We start from the raw sequence: 18780 nt of genomic DNA, 5'->3' as shown, positions 1-18780 counted from the left end.
TCGGAGGGGCGCGCCTCCTCCCGACAAGGGCGCCCCCAGCAGGCAGACCGGCGCTTCGGTGGTGGGGACTCTGCCGGGACGCCCTTTGGGACCTCGCCTGACAAGAGGGGCCAGCGCCCCACTGAGCTCCTGGCTCTCTGTGGGGCGGGGCAGGGGGGTTGGACCCAGAAGAGCGCCTCTAGCACCCCATCCCGCGCAAGCAAAAGGGGCACGCGGGGAATAAGAGGAGGGACGTGGCCTGTAGTGCTGGCTTTCTACTTGCAGGGATTTCCTCAGCAGCAGAGGGGAGCCTTGCCGCAACTCAAGCCTCCTTTGCAGCTGGCTCAGCAGAAAAGCGAACTTGGATCCTCGGTTGGAAGCTCACCTCGGCCACGGTTGTTCTTCTTATTTTTTTTATTATATATTTATTAAGTTTTCAAAGGGGGGAAAATTACATAAGTAAAAAGAATTTTAAAAAAGACAAAAATAAAAATAAAAAAGAAACATACAGTACAAAATACAGAAAAAAGATAAAAAAACATTTAAAAAGAAAAAAACATCAATCTTTCCATGTCATATATTCATATCCTTGCTTCCCTGACCTCCTCACACCTCCCTTTTTTGTATTCCAATTTAGTTAGTTGATTCAGCAATTTCTTTCCCTCTTTGTTTTTATCTTAATCCTTTAACTTAATATAATATAACTTTGAGATCTCACCTGTTAATAATCCATTTTTCATACACCTTTAAAACATTGCTGCTTAAACCACTTAACTTCATTCTGACATCATTCTAACATTCATTAATTTTACAATATTTCTGTAAATAGTCTTTAAATTTCTTCCAATCTTCTTCCACCGACTCTTCTCCCTGGTCTCGGATTTTGCCAGCATTTTCCGCCAGGGTTCTTCTTCTTATTTACAAGATTTATAGGCCACTTCATCATATATTCATGTGATATATGCATATATATACACAGACATTCAACAATGCCTAAGAGTTTACCTTTACACAATGACAGAACTGTTGAAAGCTACGAGAAGGACATCAGCAGTCAGGATCATCTGACTTCTCTAAGACAATGTTTCTATTTGTTATCTAAGGAAGCACCAAGAGGGCATCCTTTGTTAACCTGGAAAAGAGTTGCATCATGACAGGAACTCAGAAACAAAAAATGTGGGCTATAAAATTATTTTTAACACAGGCAAATGCTGTGACTGTTGCCTTTCACCTAATTTCACTCTTGGCATTTCAGAACTGTGGGATATAGTTCAATACATTGGACTCAGCAAGGTCTACTTGCCATGGAGCAAATATCTTTTTACGCTGCAATCCTAAAAAGAAGGCTGCAGCAAAAGACGCAATAGGAGCCAGCTCCAACTGAACCTTCCTCTCCCTCCCCACATCACCATCTGTCATCAACAGCTGACTTTTGGGGAGGATTATGAGATTGGGGAAGAGGACAGACGAGCAAAGACAGCCTCAGGGTCTGCTCTAAACTGGACTATCCTTTTCCAACGACAGGGACCTTTATACCAGCAACGGTTCCTTGGGAAGGATCCTGATGGCTTTTTATATGCCGATATTGACCTGGGTCGCACATAACACCAAACAATGGTTTATTAAACTCTGACTTAGCTTTATGTGTGAACCCAGCCCAGCACTTTAACTATGGTTTATTAGCTATTCTTAAAGGTTGTTAACCAAGGTTTGTGACTGCTTTACAAACCTTGGTTAACGTCAACCATACCTTAGTGTTATGTGCCAGCGTGCATCTCTTCCTCAATGTCATTTAAGGAGCCACAAAGCTACAGGGCTGCAATAGAAGAGTAATTCTTCCTGGTTAATGTCTCCTATAATGAGATACGGGTGGGGAAAATAATAAACCAAGGTTTAAGTGACCATCTGCCAGGCATCTCAGCGTTAACTATAGTGAAGCTTAAACATGGCTTACTGTTATGTGCAAAACAGGCCATTGTTTGATGCTGTTGCTGTTCTTAAATGAAGTTTCTTGTAAACTACATTTGTATCCTGAAAGGCGGGATATAAATAAATGTAACAAACACACTTAAATGTGGGAGTAAGCTCCGTTTAATACAGGGGGACTTTGATTTGAGCAAACATTAACAGGATTGAGCTTGACAAATGTTTATGATCAGAGAAAAATCGTCTTCGATATTTACTAAAGATTGGAAGCCCCTAATGGACTTTTTGCATGAGAAAGAAAATGAACTGATGGTATCTGGGTCTGAGGTTGGAAGAAAATATTGGTTTATAGAAAGTGGAATTGCTGGGTGTTATCTTGGAGTGGATGTTTTGAAGAATTGTCTATATATAAATGACAGATGAAGAATCAGAAGTTCTTTTTTTTCTTGTGGACTACCAACTCCCTTAATCTTTGACTGCTAGCTCCATTTGCTGAGGCTGATGAAGACCAGTCGTGTGACAACATCTGGAGAACCACTAGTTAGCCACCCCTGGCTTCATGAAAAGCAGCAGTTTCAGGTTTTTTGAACATTGCTTTCCAGTAATAGAGCTGGCACTGGGCCACATCATACCAACAGCCTCACATGCTGGTCTTCTCACTGATGCGGATGCGGTTTGCTCCCATTTTCCAGTTTATGTATTCCGGGCCAGTCTGGGGCAAAGGCAGAGTGCCTGGAACGCCACTTGCATGGAGACAGTATAAAGCCATTGTCGGCAAGGATCGGCCATGCCTGTCTGGTGCCTAGCAATTCCAAACCCACTCAGATCTAATTGCAATTACACATTTGAGAGTCCTGGCTAACTCGCTCATTTCATAAAGAAAACATCTAGACCTTAGAATAATGGACGTGCATGAATGAGCATTCTTATTCACTTTACAAAAATTCAGAAGACTTACCGTAACTTTATCATCTTTTATGTTTCATTGAGTCTGTATTGTTTGTATATAATGCAAAAAAAATAAACTTTCCCCTTAATACATATATGTAAATAGCTGGTGGTGGTTGTCTCCTTTTATTTTGTCACCTATCCAGTTTTATTTTCAAATTAGTCTTAATTGACGTCACTCTGATATTTTCCTTTGCCTTTTAACTATGATGTCCTGGCATAAAAGGATTACTTTTGTGTTTGGTCTTATTTTTCCACTGTAAAACTTACCTGCTGATTTGGTATTATTTTGGTAATTTTTGAATTGTATCTTACTTTAAAACAATAAATGAATATATGCAAAAGAGAAGATGTGCTGAACAGAAATGAAATGAAACCCCAGCAAAATGCTCATTTTCACAAATGGGGGGGGTAGCTGTAGGTAAGGAGCAATTTAAAACTTTACCACTTCACATTAAGCAAGAAAGGGGATGTGCCAAGGTGCGAGTGTTGCTGTTTTGCAGTTTGGATGGAAATCCAACTTGTCCCACCATCAAGGGCTGGTTGGCTTCCAGCCTCACCAATGTTTCCCAGAGATTAACTTCAATGCACTTTCAATATTTATTACACACAGGTATAATGGAGTCTGGCTAGTAAACTCCTAGCAGGAAGTCCTATTTCCTCCCCAATAAGCTGTGGGAAGAGATGTTATTTAACCACAGATACATTTCCCAAGCAAAGAACTGGAGGAATAATTATTCAAGTCACACAGCATGGCCCAAGGAGGAACCATGTCACACATGCACTTGAGTGGTGATGTGAGTATTGTTAAAATGGCCTTTGCCGACTTGGTACCTTCCAACTATCTGGGGCTACAACTCCCAGTGTGCTAGGGCTGATAGGAGCATGGTGACGCTGGCAGGGACTGATGGGAGTTGTAGTTCAAAATAGCTGATGGGCACCTGGCTGGCAAACATGTAGGATGAAAATTGGGAAGTTGGAAAAATACTAGACTTCTGCATGAGGGCCTTTTCTGGTTATGAAGGGAGGGACAACTTAAGCCACTCTGGTTCAGTCCTGTACGTTCTCAAAATGAGAATGGGTTATGGGAGGATTCCCTTTAGAACATTTAGGATCTCCTATGTAAAAACAAGTTAACGGCTTCTGCGTTCAGAGTCTGCTAGACACAGATATGCTTATCAGTGCCCAATAAGGATGTGAAGTACACCTAGTGCCCCGTAGTCCACCAGGTGGGATCACACTAGTTTTCCTGCAAGGGCTGCACTGGTTATAAATTCCTTTCCAGGCACCTATCATGTGTTGGTGATGACCTCTAAGGAACTAACTGGCTTAGGTGCAGGATGGCTTACAGACCCATTTCCTGCCCGTGCCCTAAGATCTATGGTGGAGGCTCAGCTGATGGGGATGAAAGGAGCCTGTTCTGTGCACAAATCCAACCAGTAGGACTCTTTGCCCACTGTTTCACTGTATGGCAAACCCCCTTCCTCTTAGGTAGGCTTTTCTAGATATTTAAAAACCTGGTGCTATTATCTGCTGCACCTGTCTCCACTTTGCTATATTTGAGTAATATTATTGTTACAGCTGGTCTTAATTGTTTCTAGCGGCCACGAATGTTGTGTAAGCACTAGGAGGGCAGGATATATATATATATATATATATATATATATATATATATATATATGGAATAAAAAATAAACAGCGAGGCCTTGATACTAAGCACTGCAGAAGTGGCTATTCCCTTGGTGGGGTGTGCGAATATTTCCTTGAGCGATAAGCAACCCTTGAGTCGAACGCCAATTAAATCCTTTTGCCATGGAGCCAAAATAGCACTCACAAGAGGGAGGCACCAGTAGGCTTGGCAGAAATCTGAGATTTAAGAGCATAAGAAGAGTCTGCTGGATCAGGCCAATGGCCCTAGTACAGTAACCTGTTCTCACAGTGGCCACCCCATATGCCTGCGGGAAACCAGGGAGCAGAACATGAGCACAAGAACACTTTTCCCTCCCCTGGTTTCCAGAAATTGATATTTGGAAGCACCGCTGCCTTGGAGGAATAGAACAACCTTGAGTACACTCTGAACATCATTCTGCATGCTCAGTGCCCACAGAATGCTGAGTGATGGTTGAGAGGAAAACATCTGGAAACTGGGTGGGAAGAATGGAGGGGTTGGAACAGGAGACCAGAGGAAGAGAGACTGAAAGAAGAAAGGAAGCAAGAACCAACTTACGGTCTGGATAGGCAATTTCCTGGTTCGCACAGAGAAGCAATTAAAAAAATGATCCCGGGATGGAAGAGACAGCTGTCCAGAGAAGTAAAAAATGTAGTCAGCAGGGACTGTGTGCCCACACCCCTCCTCCTGCCTAAATGAGTACTGAGTATGCTGACTGCTGGGGATGAGTGTGGTTGGAACCCTGAACAAAAGCACCTCACCCTGCTGCCTCCTGTGTAGTTTATGAGACGGAGGTTAGAGATAGCTATGCCTTCAAAGCACCTTTGCTCATCTAACACAAAGACCAAGACAAAACTCCAGGTAAGACGTCACTAAAGTGTCTGCAAGAGAATCCCCCAAACCGCCAGGTATTGTTTTCACTTGCTTATGTTTAACACCATGAGCTCCTTTTAATTTCTTTTTATAAAGCAGACACATTAAAATGCGAGGACATTTGCAGGATCTAAAGAAATGCGATTAAAAAAAACCAGGCACAATGTTGGCTGTTTTTACGGTATATTAAAAATATTTAATAGAACAAAAAACAAAACCAGCAAGAAATGTACTTTACATTAACATGTTAATCAGTCTTTAAAAAGTGAATAAAGAATGGAAGAATACTTATGTAGCTTGTTATCTAACCAAGAGCAAAGATTTTCTTCTTTTGCAAAATGGGATGTGTGTTTTTTAAAACTTAATTTCCTTCATCCCTCTGAGTGCTTCTTGTCTTGATGAAATCATCTCTCTTGGTAGTACAGTCTTTACCATAAAAGGTTTTGGATAATCAATGCAAGGAAACACATTTTTTCTTTTCCTTGTGCTCCATCTGCAGAACGTTTCCCACTCTTCAGTCCTTTTGCCTTTGCCCTTCACTTCCTTGCACAACTCAGTCCTCTTTTCATCAATGCCCTCCTGATCAGCTCTCCCCTGTGGTTGTAGAGGAAGAGTTTAGAAGCAGGATTCTGCTCAAGATGAGTCTCGTCACCCCTGGACTCAAGCAAAGTCCATAAAATAAGATGCTGTCGAGTGTAGGAGGAATACAGCTCACTAGGAAAAAATGCTTCTTCAATTGCAATGCAATAAATAAAGAGAGGTGCACCTGTAGAGCAATACATCTTAAGTTCACAAGCAAGGGACCTGAAGCAAATTCCTTTGTACCACAACAGTAAGAAAGCATAACACAGCGAGGATGATCTTTAGTACCTCATTTTAGGGCTAGCAAAAAGTTGGGGGGGGGGGACTTTTGGGGGTTTTTTTGAAGGGTGAGTTCCATCTAAAAAATCTGCAACTCTTTGTCCCTAACTGGGAAATGCTAACTCTGTTCACTCAAAAGCCAAAGTCATTTAGATATTTGCAGGAACTTTTGATATTAGCCTCACAATTTGAGAGGAAGGAGAAAAAACCACTGGAAAGTAGGAGTTGAATTTAAACACTTGCAATGGGAGCTCACCAGCCATTTTATAGCCACATGTAAGTTTTGCTTGTATTCCTTGAGCTATGAAACCATGTACAAGGCAGGGGGTACTGGAGGCACAATGAAAGGTTCAAAGTTTATTCCGACTTGTCCCAAAATTCAGTTTGGCACCTGCTCCTGTCATAGTGACTCTTCCACAGCAGACCTTGGACCGGGGCTACATTCGTGACCATTCATATACCTATGACATTCAAAAAGTGTCCTTTAAGAGTTCCAGGCACACAGAAAGGATTGAAAAAAAGAAAGATTATTTCTAGTTGGGCTGTTAGGGAAAAATGAAAGCTAAATACATCTATAAGTAACAGGGATATGGGGCTCATCAAAATGGGGTACTCAAAAGATCCCTATTCCTCAGCAGTAACTGGGTCTCCACTTGGAGGGGACTAACAGTTGCTCTGCATCTAGGAAAAAGATGGTAGGCGCTGAGGCCTTCTTAGAGAAGGACAGAACCATAGAAGCCTCACTGCTGCTGCTACCACCAAATGTCTGAAGTCTTTTGTGCACTGCCTTGCAATTAGAGCTCCTCTTACCTCAGAGCCAAGTAAGGCACTTGCTTTAATGCTTTTCTCGCAGAGAGTTGTGCCAAGTGGACTCAACACCACAGTACAAACGTCCTGAACTCTGCATTTTCTTCTCTCGCCAGCATTGATCCCATATTTTAAACTAGGCTTATAGGAGGTCAATTTTCAGCTCACAGGCACAATCTACGAATCATGGCTGCTCCTCCTATGTATGCTCCATTCATTTAAGTCATTCCTGAAAGGGAGGCCCATGGAAGGCCCTTTTAGATAAACCCTGGAAACAGGCAGCAGCTACTGCTGCTGCTTTTGGCAGACAATCAGATCAGAACACACCGCAAAGCTACCTGCAGGCCGTAGGGGCAAGAAGCAGTTATTGCTAGTTGCAGAAAGTTCTTTTCTGAATAGGAGCTTAACCTATCCAACAATCAAAACAATCATTTCAACCACTTTAATCTCAGGTGATGCATCATCTGAGCTCCTGCAAAGGATAGGTTACACTTTGCCAAATAAAAGTAAATTCCATATAAACTAAATTCTCTTGGAAGCACAACAAATTGCAGTGTGTCCGATCACCTGCACATGGTAATATCCTCAAAGTTGGGAATCAAATGTGCAAGGCTGGAATCCATCCAGTAATAAAGTTGGAAGCCATGGAGAAGAGAGGTAGGCTTAAACACAGACTCTTCATTTTGTGCACTGAGAGTAGGCCAAGATTTGACACCATTCTTCAGTCAGGTGAACTCAATGGGAGAAGACACCCTTGTACTTCCTATAAGAATTGTGCACTTTGAGGAGCTGGAGATAGAATAAGGCAATAACTAGGTGATGATTAAAAGTTTTTCCTGTACTTAGGTGAGGAGCAACAAGCAGAACATCCACCCAACCGCCAGAGGTGTTTTCCATGAAGAAAAGTCTTGCAATACAATCCTAGAGACTTCCTTCCCTTACGTTTCAGGCTTGTCGATTCAGTGGCATCTCATTCAGTTCACTCTTCACCAATGGAAGTTTGGAAGCTTTCTGACACTTGGCCTTACAGGGTCATTTGTAAAGTTCGGGCTTCACAGGCTAATAATTTAATCCAGCTCATTTAGCTATTTGGGTTTGCCCAAGTGCTGGGTTAACGAAACCTTGCTCACCAAAGCCACTCAGAATGCTGTTTTAGAGTTTCATCCAAAGTCAAGAGGTGTTGGTTGAGCTTAGTGTGTGGTGCTGGGATTGTGCTTCCCCAACATTTTCTATTGCTGTTCCAGCTCTCAGGTTTCAAAGTATTTGTAAATCGCTGTAACGTACAACATGACATTCTGCCAGTCTGGGCGTTCCGTTCGTACCATCTCATTAATGTCCTACCAGAGGGAAGGAAGAGAGAGAGAGAAAAATATATATATAAACAGATATCCACCTTGCAATAACTCTTATACTCTGTTAATCATAATCACATCTATAACTGGTCATCTGTAAGATAGACATTTAAAAAGCAAAAGCTTGCAGGCTCTGCTTCTAATTCTGTAGTGCTCAGCTTATCCTGGGGGTGGGTTGGGAGCAAGGCATACCTGGGAATTGTAGTTCCACATGTGAACAGTTTGTGTGTAGCTTAAAGTACAAGTCCTGTCTTGCTTTCTGAATACTTAGGTATTAATTGCATTACTGGATGCTAATTTGCTGCATACCTGCTGCTCTCCTGCTTGCATTGTGTTCTCTGGTCAACAGAGATGATAAATGGGAGTGTGAAAAAGGCAAGAGGAAAGTCATATAGCTGGCTTTTTGTGAGGAGGGGGAATCAGGGTGTCTAAAAAGAAAAGGAGATCAGGATTGGAGGCTGTCCGTTCTGCACCCCACCCTGCTTTTAGCTCTGGCTGTCCATGTCTGTTGGTGGGTCCCGTGGACTTGTTAGCTGAGCCTCTGCCCTTCAGCTCTTACCTGCAGAAGGGAAGCAACAGTGCCCCTAATGCTGCCATTCATGGCCCTCTTGGGTCCAAGCCAGTTCCACCTTCACTGGCTACTGCATAGTTTAGAAGTATTAACCACAGTAGCATTCCCCATTGTGAACTCACAGACAATGGCTGGCAGAGACTTGACCGTGAGCAAGGAGAGCTATTTTTAGATTTGTTTTATAGGTTTGCCTCCTCTGAACCACCAAGCAGAATAGAGGTTTGACCTCCGTGACAAGTACAAAATGGCACTGGTTATAACCGATTTCCAACAGTCATGAGCTGATTTGTTAAGAAGAGGCACAGGGCAGTGCCGGATTTACGTGCAAGCTAAACAAGCTATAGCTAAACAAGCTATAGCTTAGGGCCCCACTCTCTTGGGGCCTCCCCAAAAATTTAAAGGTAAAAAAACTGTATGTACATTTCCAAAATATAAGATAAAAAACAAATAAAATAAAACCTACATACAGCAACAGTGTTTTGTGTTGTGTAGGCTCCTACGATGTTAAGTAATGGGCCCCGTCTGCTAGCCTGCTCCCTAAAATATCACCGGTTTGCGCAGTTCTATATATGGGTGCCTACATTCGACAGAGGGGACGACAGAGAATGAGATGGTTGGATGGTGTTCTTGAAGCTACTAGCATGAGTTTGATCAAACTGCGGGAGGCAGTGGAGGACAGAAGTGCCTGGCGTGCTCTGGTCCATGGGGTCACGAAGAGTCGGACACGACTAAACGACTAAACAACAACAACAACATTCTGCATGGACTGGTTGCATGGCAGCATGTAGCATGCAGCTGCAGACTTCAGTGCAGCACAGCTGAATGTCTTTGTACCTGTTATCTAACATTAAAGAGTGCTTGTAGACTGATGATCAGGCAGCATAGACTAAGGATATGAGTCTTATGCCTACTGATTTGATTTCACGCAATACATAATTTATTTATTTTGATCCCATTATGGCTTTAGATACCTATTAGGTCCATAAATTACCATATAGCATATATTCAACACAAAAAACAGTGACAATTTGTTGTTGACAAAGGACAGCTGGATATATAAAGGGCCCCGTGACCTTCAGTAGCTAAGGGCCTCATCAAACCTAAATCCGGCACTGGCACAGGGTCCTACAATTTTCATCGGGACTGCAGTATGTAGGCAGGTTTAACATTTCCTTACCCAGCTGCAATATTGACAAAATCCCTTCTTGTGGGATTGCCCCATTGGATGCCAAAGTGAAAAGATCACAGCTGGGAAGGGTTAACCTAATACTCATGTCCCTGTGCACTGTGGTCTGCATGATGAACTCTCCCCAAATAGGAAAACAAAACTGGGTGCGCTGTCTAATAATGCATATAGTGTTGAGTCCCGTCTGGCCAAGAGAGTGAGAGCACTTGCAGGGCACTAATTTATAGTCTTGTTTTGCAATTTAATCGCACCAGCCTTATTTTCACAAACACAAACACACACCCTCTCTTTAAAGGAGCCTTCTAGTTTTCAGTTATGATATTTCTATCCCAGAATTTATTTGTACAGTAATTTCAAACACACAGCTACAGCACAATCCTTGCATGTGCCTATTTAGCAATTAGTCTCCCAGGTAAAAGTTAGTCAGATCGCCCTAAACTTTGCACACACTTACCAGAGTGGATTTGATGCCAACACTTTCAGCTGCCTGGAAAGCCAGAGTGAAATTTCTTTTCTGAAAAATACATTGAGTCAAAAATAAATCTACTGAACAACTTTTTTTAAATTAAAAAAACCAATGTTGCCTTATGGACTTGTCCAACGAGTTGATCAGAGGCTTGCAAAACTCTTTTAAGCACCCCTCTACTGGGTTTGTTTTTAACTCATTCAAAGTAATGTGTGGACAAAGACAATGAATGAATGCAAAAAACAAAACATCGCACAAAGTATTTAAACAAATATACAATGGACTAAGTGTGAGGAAGGTGTGCTTGTGACTAGGATTGCAAATGGGGAATTGCAATTGCCAGTGAGTGCTGGTGACCAGAATAGTGGCAGAAGTGCGAGTCTGGTCCATGATTAGAGGATCTGAGAGGGGCTCTGGTCTCCAGCATGGTTTTAATGACATTCAACAAAGCTCAATATAATACTCACCTTGTCTTGACTGTTCAGCTCTTGATAGGGAATATGAGCTGGGAGGTAAGTGTGAAGAACAGCACAGAAAGCCAACCCGTCATTCCAGCTGCTGCTGAAGTTTGTGATATCGATATTCTAAGAGGGGAGGGAAATATGCACACATGTAAGAGAGAAACCTACTGTGAGGCTTACTTATTCTATTACTCAGTGACATTTGTAGAAGGAGAAAAGAGATAGCAACTTCCCTCCTTGCAAGAGGAGAAGCAGGTTAAATTGAAGATTTTTGAGTCCTGATTATTTTTTTAAGAAGCATTGGTTTGAATGAGCAGAATTCTGCAAGAATTAAGACAGCAGATCCATTAGCAACCTAAGATAAAAGCTTATTTTGTTTCCCCCAGGAGGAAACTCAAAAACAACTTGCTACTTCCCTACCCAAGACATTTTCCCTCGGTAATGCTGCTCTGACTGCACATGCTTCCAAGTTAAACCTCTTCCTGGCATGTCAGCAGAAATGATTCCTTTCCACCTCTAGTTATGGGAGGGTGCTATACCTAGTTTTACAAGCACTCAGAAATTAACGCTGTTGCATGACAAGCATTTTAAAATTACCACAGAGGTTTTACTTCTAAGTAAAAACAGCTAAATGATCAATAGCTGAAGGGTGCAGAGAGAAAGAAAGAACACGAAGTGTAAACACTTCTGTGAAAATATTTTTCTCATAGATGTTACTGAAAATGCTCAGCATTGTGCAGTCCCTTAACACTGTCATATGCATCAGATGCAAAATTTTGGGACACTCTGTGCCCATGTAATAATCAATAACATTACACTCTCAGCAGTTATTTACTATTCTTGGATCTATCTGTGAGATACGTAGTTGGGAAGGGTGCTATTTCACATGGTTTTTAGTTCCCCAAGTAAAAAAATCTCTGTCATTTGGTATCAGCTGTAAATATTAAACCTGACACTAAGCACATTGCAAGTAAGTAAAGATGACTAATATTTAGGTAGGAGTCCTGAAGAGATGGTTGCAACATCAATAGAAGCTTATGGCAGGAATGCTGACTAGCTACAAACTTGCCACAGTCCACGGCAATGTTTTCTCAATTTGCTAAGTCACCTATGACTAAGTGCTCAGGTCTTATCTTCCTCTGAACGATGCTCAAACACAAGGGCATGAGGTATCTAACTTTTTGCGGAGAGGCCTCTCAAGAGATCAACTAAATAGGCTGCTAAGTTGTTTTCATTCTCAATTGAGCACTTATGTCAGCAAAGTATATAAAATACATCCATTTTGATTGAGAAATTAATACTTTGTGGGCTATTGTGATGGGGAAGTAACAGCATTTTACCAGCAATGACAAACTGGGATCCGCGTGCTGGGAAAATGTAATTTCAATGCAATGTAAAAAACAGATGAATGCTTCAGAAAAATTGATCTAGTAGCTGTTGGATCATTCTAGAACAGGGGTGTCCAAACCTTTTTCAAAGAGGGCCAGATCTAATGAAGTGAACTTGCATGATAGCCAGTTTTAAAATTGAAGTTGTTGAGCTTTTTTAAGTATTTTACCCCAGGAAATAAACTGTCACGGCGGCTAGATTAAACTGAACAGCAGGCTGGATTAGGCCCCCAAAATGGACTTTGGACATGCCTGTTCTAGAAGGACTCAGGCATTTCCACAAGTGTAGTAGGATATAAATGATTGCTATTTTTCAAAATCTGTCCGCCATGAGCTTTGACACCCTTAGGATAAATTCATGGCACCAAACCACTTCTGGACAAAGTTAAGATGCTAAATCTTACTATGTGGTATAGTTCATGCTACCCTGCCTTTGTTTCCACATAATGCTAAGTCAAACCACGGTTTAGTGTAAACGGCCAACTGCAAAGGATAGAGGCAATCCTAGTCTTTGTACAGCAAAAATGATAAACTTGGGTTTCAACTTTTAAGATGTTTAATTAAGTAGTATTTTATGAATGTGGCTGAAATTTCATTATGCTGTAAACAATCTGATTCTAATTTAAGGGAAGCAGAAGAGAACTTTTAAAGTAAAATATCCTTCTGCCATCACTATTACTCCTTTCCGATTTGCCAGAGATCTTCAAGGGTTTCCCCACAAGAAAACCCAAATAAACCTTGAGTATTGGAAAAGAAGCATTGTGCATGCTGATGGGCATCATCTTTGCTGGGTGCAAATTTTTAAGATGACTGGACACACTAAAATCAGTGGTAAAAATAAATTGATTAGCTCCCATCACAAACAGAACAATGTGCAGCAAATCCTAGAGTTGGAAGGGGGGGTTACAAGCAGGACAACTAGTCAGCACCCCCCACTCCCACCCCCCGGTGCAGGAAATCCAGAGGAAGAGCACCCTCCCCTAGGCACATACACCTCTCAATGGATGGCAAAAGAGTGACAGACAAAGTTATGACATCTGCTTCCCAGTTTTGCTTAAAATGTTGCAAATGAAAATTCTGGGAAAGTGTAACTAGTTACTATGTTTAGTGCTGCAGAAAGGAATTGTTTCAGACAGGAAATGTCCTCTTGCTGGTCCTTCTATTGTAACAGGCTTCCACACGCTGCTATAAATCCTACTAGCCGTGGGAGTAACAGATCAGCTGGAGCACATGCCCTCTTGACCTGGTTCGGATACAGTCAGGCATGCTCAGGACAGCAGAGTTCACACATTACATGTGGGATGGCCAAGATTCTAGGACTCACAAAGGACACAGTTGTGATGAGTTAGGAGGTGACAGGACAGGAGTTTATAAAATTGCGCGTGGCATGGAGAAAGTGTATAGAGAAAATTTTTTCTCCCTCTCTTGTAACACTAGATCTCATGGACGCCCAATGAAGCTGAATGTCGGAAGATTCAGGGCAGGTAAAAGAAAGTACTTCTTCACATAGCAACTGTGGAATTCGCTGCCACATGAGGCTGTGATGGCCACCGACTTGGATGGCTTTAAAAGAGGACAGGACAAATTCATGGAGGAGAGGACTACCTGTGGCTACTAGCCACAATGGCTATGCTCTGCCTCCACAGCTGGAGGTAGCAATGCTTCTGAATATCAGTTGCTGGATACTACAGGAGGGGATAGTGCTCTTGTGTTCGAATCCTGCTTGCTGGTTTCCTAAAGGCAGCCACGGGGAGAACAGGATGCTGGACTAAATGGGCTTCTGGGCCCAATCCAACAGGCTCTTCGGATGTTTTTATGTTCTTATGCTGAAGTGGGGAGCAAACAGACCTGCAAGCAAGCAACAACTACCATGCACATGGGCAGTTTCTTAAAAATGGATTGTGTTGTCAACTAGCAGGGCAGTCTGAGGATTATTGTGGTCTGCTTCACAATGGGGACCTTTCCCCTTATACCATTAATATCCTTGGTAGCCTTGCAAGGACATAGTTTTACTGTTGTAAACCACTTTGATATATATTTTTATGACATAGTGGTATAAAAATATTTTTTTAAAAAATAAAAGATGGCTACCACCCCAGATACAATAACTCCCCAATAAGGTACTGCACGTTATGGTGTATAGTCATTACTGGGAGCATTTAAAAATGTGTTTACTGCATGGACAGTGATGTCACTACCAGCTCTAAGCAGCTGTAAAATGTTTTCAAAAGAAGGCCGCCCCTGGACCAGTTGCAAATATTCTTTTTATTTTAATTGATTTTAATAGAATTATAGGAGGGTTTTTTAAAAAAAATTACTCACATAAACAAGTTATATGGATGAGTGCAAACATCAACAAAATGGGAGCTTAAGGACCATTTTGTACACTCAGCAGAATCAAGTAGGAAAGCTTTTTCAGGGCTGTATCACTTCAGGCTGCCTGTGGGAAACTGGTGTTTGAAAGCACTCTCACATGACTAGCTCCCTGTATTCAGAAATGTGACACATCAGGGGTAAAGCTAAGGCTAAACCCTCCTGCTCAACGTGCTAGCTTTCTGTTTCTTTGTGAGCGAGAATTCAAAAATGCCAACCCCCATCACTTGCGGCATGAAATAGCAGAGCGCAGGAAAAGCTTTCTCATTTGACTGTTCACAGAAAGGGCAGACTGGTCCTAAGACTAGAACTCTGGCCCCCTCCCAAAACTGGTGGTCCTGCATGGGGAGCGGCACATGCTGAAAGTCACGTATCAGCTGCCCCTCCTTGCAAGTGGACCAAAGGTCTCTCTCCTCCAGACTTAGTCGATGCAGGGAATCCGGGAATGTGAGCAAGAGGACTATCTTTCTGGCACAGGCTGCCTGAGATAGAAAGGATGGAGCGCTTTCTCGTGACAAATTAAGGAAACTGTCACATGCTTCTTGCCCTGTCTCAGATGCTTTCCCATTTGAAGAGTTTTACGATTCATTCAGCGGCATCCCACATCCTGCCTTTGAAGGAAAGAGGGGACGTGGAGGGTCTACATTCAGAAATAGCACCGTTCGGTCAATGCAGAGAGGCCAAGGAAGCAAGAGAGGGGAGGGGGCCCCCTCTGCCTACATAAAAACAAGCTTCTCTCATTGTACAGCCTTTCTATTAATGTCCCCCCACCATCCTGTTACGTAGCCTCCCAACTTCCTTCTGTATTGTGAGTCTCAAGCCTGACAAAGCAAAGTAACACTTAAGAACCGAGAGGTTTCCCTTAGCATTCCAAAGATTTCCTATACAATTAAGCTAAGTAAGTACATTGGAAGCCTTACACAGAGTCAGACCATTGGTCCAAGAAGCTTGGTATTGCCTGCACTGACTGGCAGCAAGGTGACGTTCCCAGCTCTACCAGGAGATGCCTTAGCGGATTGAACCTGTGACCTTCTGCATGCAAAGCACATGCCTGACACCCCTTCCCCTAAAAGGAGGCCATGCTTGTATTGCATGTGGCTCCTTAGGAGGCTGGTCTGCCTGGAGCCCAGATAAATGAGGGGACACGGCAGTGGGCCACCTATCCAAATGTGATAGGACCAGAGAAAGCTGCCTTGCATAGAGTCAGACCACTAGGTCCATCAAGCTCAGGGCTGTCTCTTCCAACAGGCAGTGGCTCTCCAAGGTTTCAAGCAGGAGCTTCCCCCAGGCATTAGGACCTTCTGCATGCAAGGGCCCCCAAACTATGGTCCTTCCCCAGGGGACAGCCATATTGGTTTGCCAAACTCTGCTTTTGCATCATCACCAGCAAGCAGGAGAATGAGCTCACACAGAGTAAGAACACCAGCAATATAATACCAAGGGACAGAAGCAGGAATCATGCTCTACCTAGTCCTCTTTGCTGACAATTAATGCTGATGTGTTTCCTTTGGCCTTTCAGTTATTGTATGGGTGTTGATTTTACAGTAGCACCTCGGCTTACATTACCCTCGGGTAACGTAAACTTCGGGTTGTGAAAGCTGCAAACCCGGAAGTGTTTCACTGCGCACGCATACACAGAAGTGCTCTACTGTGCTGTGCACATGCACAGAAACAGTCCCTCCGGTTGTGGAAACCTCAGGATCTGACCAGAGCTCCAGAACGGATCCTGTCCGCCACCGGAGGTACCACTGCATTTTAATTTTTATATTATGCTGCACAGACCTGTGATTTTTAAATGAAAAGCAATATGAAAGCACTTTAAAATAAAATGTCCTCTTCCTATGTACTATATTATTGCCATTTTAAGAGGTTTAACTCTAGCAGTGGCGTAGCATGGGGGGTGCAGGGGGTGCCGGCCACACCGGGTGCAACATCTGGGGGTTAGGGTTAGGGGGCGCAAATCCACGGGTTAGGGGGCGCAAATTACTTGCCTTGCCCTGGGTGCTGACAACCCACGCTACGCCACTGAACTCTAGAATAAGATTTCGCTCTCCACCGTCCTCTTAATTTGGAATTATCAATGTGCAAGATGGAAGCTAGTCATTTTAGACTGCAATCCTATACATCAGGGATTTCCACCTGGTTGACCAGTCAATCCCCGGGAGCTAGCAGTCAAACACTGTCTCAATTTCCTTCGCGGGGGGGAAAGAGCATCTGGCACTGCCCCCTTGCCCTGTCCTTCATTTGTGCACGATTGCAAAAACAGCAGATGGAGTTATCGGTGATAGCGATCATTTGGTGAGCGACTTTTGCCTGCCCTCCTAAGAAAAAGCTCAACAACTTCGACCTGCCCCCGTCAACAATTTTGGGTGTCCCCCCCCAAAAAAAAACGGGTAAATCACTGCCAGTTTTTTATTCTGGGAGTAGATCACAGTCTCTTGGGAGTTGGACGTCCCTGCTATACATATTTAACTTGGGAGCGAATCCCACTGAACTCAGTGTGGACTTCTGTCTGAGTAGACATGTGCAGGATAGCACCGTTAACCCGCTTTAATGGACGGATTAGCCGTTCTGTGAAGAACACACACGTTTGTATTGTGCAAAGTGACTGAGTGACTATAAATAACAGCTGAGCTGGCTCCTGCAGCATTGTGTTCCTGCCAGGACAGTACATACCAGTTCCTTCACGATCGATGCCGTGAACTGTGGAGCAGCCCAGCTTGTGCTCCTGGCAGATGCTCTCATGTTTGCACTATAGAAAGGACAAGCAACCATTACCTGATACCCTTCTGTTTTCTTCTGACACCACTTCAGCAAAGCATTTCTCTTGGAGCCTCCATATTCTCTGGCCAGAGCTGACAAAGGGTCCTTCCTCTCTTCTCTAGAAGTGAAGGAGAAAATTCACATCGTTCATACAAATGAATGTTCAGAACATTTTTTTAAAACAGCGAAAGTTCCTTCCATATCATTCCGCTCTTATCAAAACTGCATTGTGCTCTGTGGGCAGCGCCATGTTCTATATTCATTCTGGCCTTCCCTCTGTCTTCCCATTGCTAGGCTGAGACTAGGCAACTCCCAGGCATATGTCAGCAGCACTTCAGCCACCCCCACAGAGACAAGTGATCAATTTCCCAGCAACCCCCTGCCTGCCTGCCTGCTTGCTTCCTTGCCCTGAACTCCCAGGTAGATAACCAAAGCAAGGATAGCAGCCCACGGACACTTCTCTGTGCGGTGGGAAAAGATTAATTTGATTGAGACTTCATGAGGAGGACAGTTGTGAAACAAATCCTTTTTCTAATACCTCAGAGCCACAATTAGAGGTGCTTCGAGAACAAACGATGTGAACATTAAGCCACACTGAACTTTAGTATGAATTTAGAAAATAAACTGATGGTATCTCCCTGCAACTCATAACCGACTAGGAATGTCACCTTGAAGGGAAAGCAAAGCCAGAGTGTTAACTGTCAACCGACTACCTTCTTCAAGATTTAGGAGTGCAGAACTAGTGCAGACATGTGGCTGCCATTGAAAGCAGCAGCCCTAGTTCAACACCCCCCCAAAAATACTGGGTAGTAAAGGAAAGCATGATGTGACATCACCGCATGTAGGGCTCTGCTCCTCCACTCCACTCCACGAACAGAAGTGAAGGCAGGGACATTTGACATGTGATGATGCTGAATAATGCTTTCCATTACCGTATTTTTCGCTCCATAGGACACACTTTCCCCCTCTTAAAAACTAAGGGGGAAAGTCTGTGCGTCCTATGGAGTGAATGCAGGGGGGGGAGGCAGGCAGGAAAAGCCCCCAAGAGCCGCACACAAGCTTTGCGCGGCTCTTGTGGGCTTTTCCCCAGGAGAGAGAAGGGACTGACGTGGCCAGTCAGTCCCTTCTCCCTCCTCGTAGAAAAGCCCGTAGGAGCC

The 18780-nt window shown here is 43.3% G+C and overlaps 1 protein-coding gene across 1 annotated transcript in view; it reads right to left on the bottom strand.

The window, feature by feature from the left end:
• Nucleotides 1–5566: 5566 nt before the first annotated feature.
• The window catches only part of SPECC1L (sperm antigen with calponin homology and coiled-coil domains 1 like), a 50660-nt gene continuing 37446 nt past the window's right edge, over nucleotides 5567–18780 (bottom strand). The window contains exons 13-16 of the mRNA XM_082203055.1: nucleotides 17639–17741; nucleotides 11106–11222; nucleotides 10627–10686; nucleotides 5567–8400 (exon numbers count right to left, since the gene is read on the bottom strand). Coding sequence (XP_082059181.1) covers nucleotides 8311–8400; nucleotides 10627–10686; nucleotides 11106–11222; nucleotides 17639–17741 — 370 coding nt within the window. The 3' untranslated portion in view covers nucleotides 5567–8310. The remainder of the gene's footprint in view (nucleotides 8401–10626; nucleotides 10687–11105; nucleotides 11223–17638; nucleotides 17742–18780) is intronic.

This window comes from Podarcis vaucheri (genome assembly GCF_965113315.1).
Source record: "Podarcis vaucheri genome assembly, chromosome: 16".
In the NCBI taxonomy this organism is placed as follows: Eukaryota; Metazoa; Chordata; class Lepidosauria; order Squamata; family Lacertidae; genus Podarcis; species Podarcis vaucheri.
Note: the sequence above shows the minus strand (reverse complement) of the source record. Positions and strands in the feature narration are given on the sequence as shown.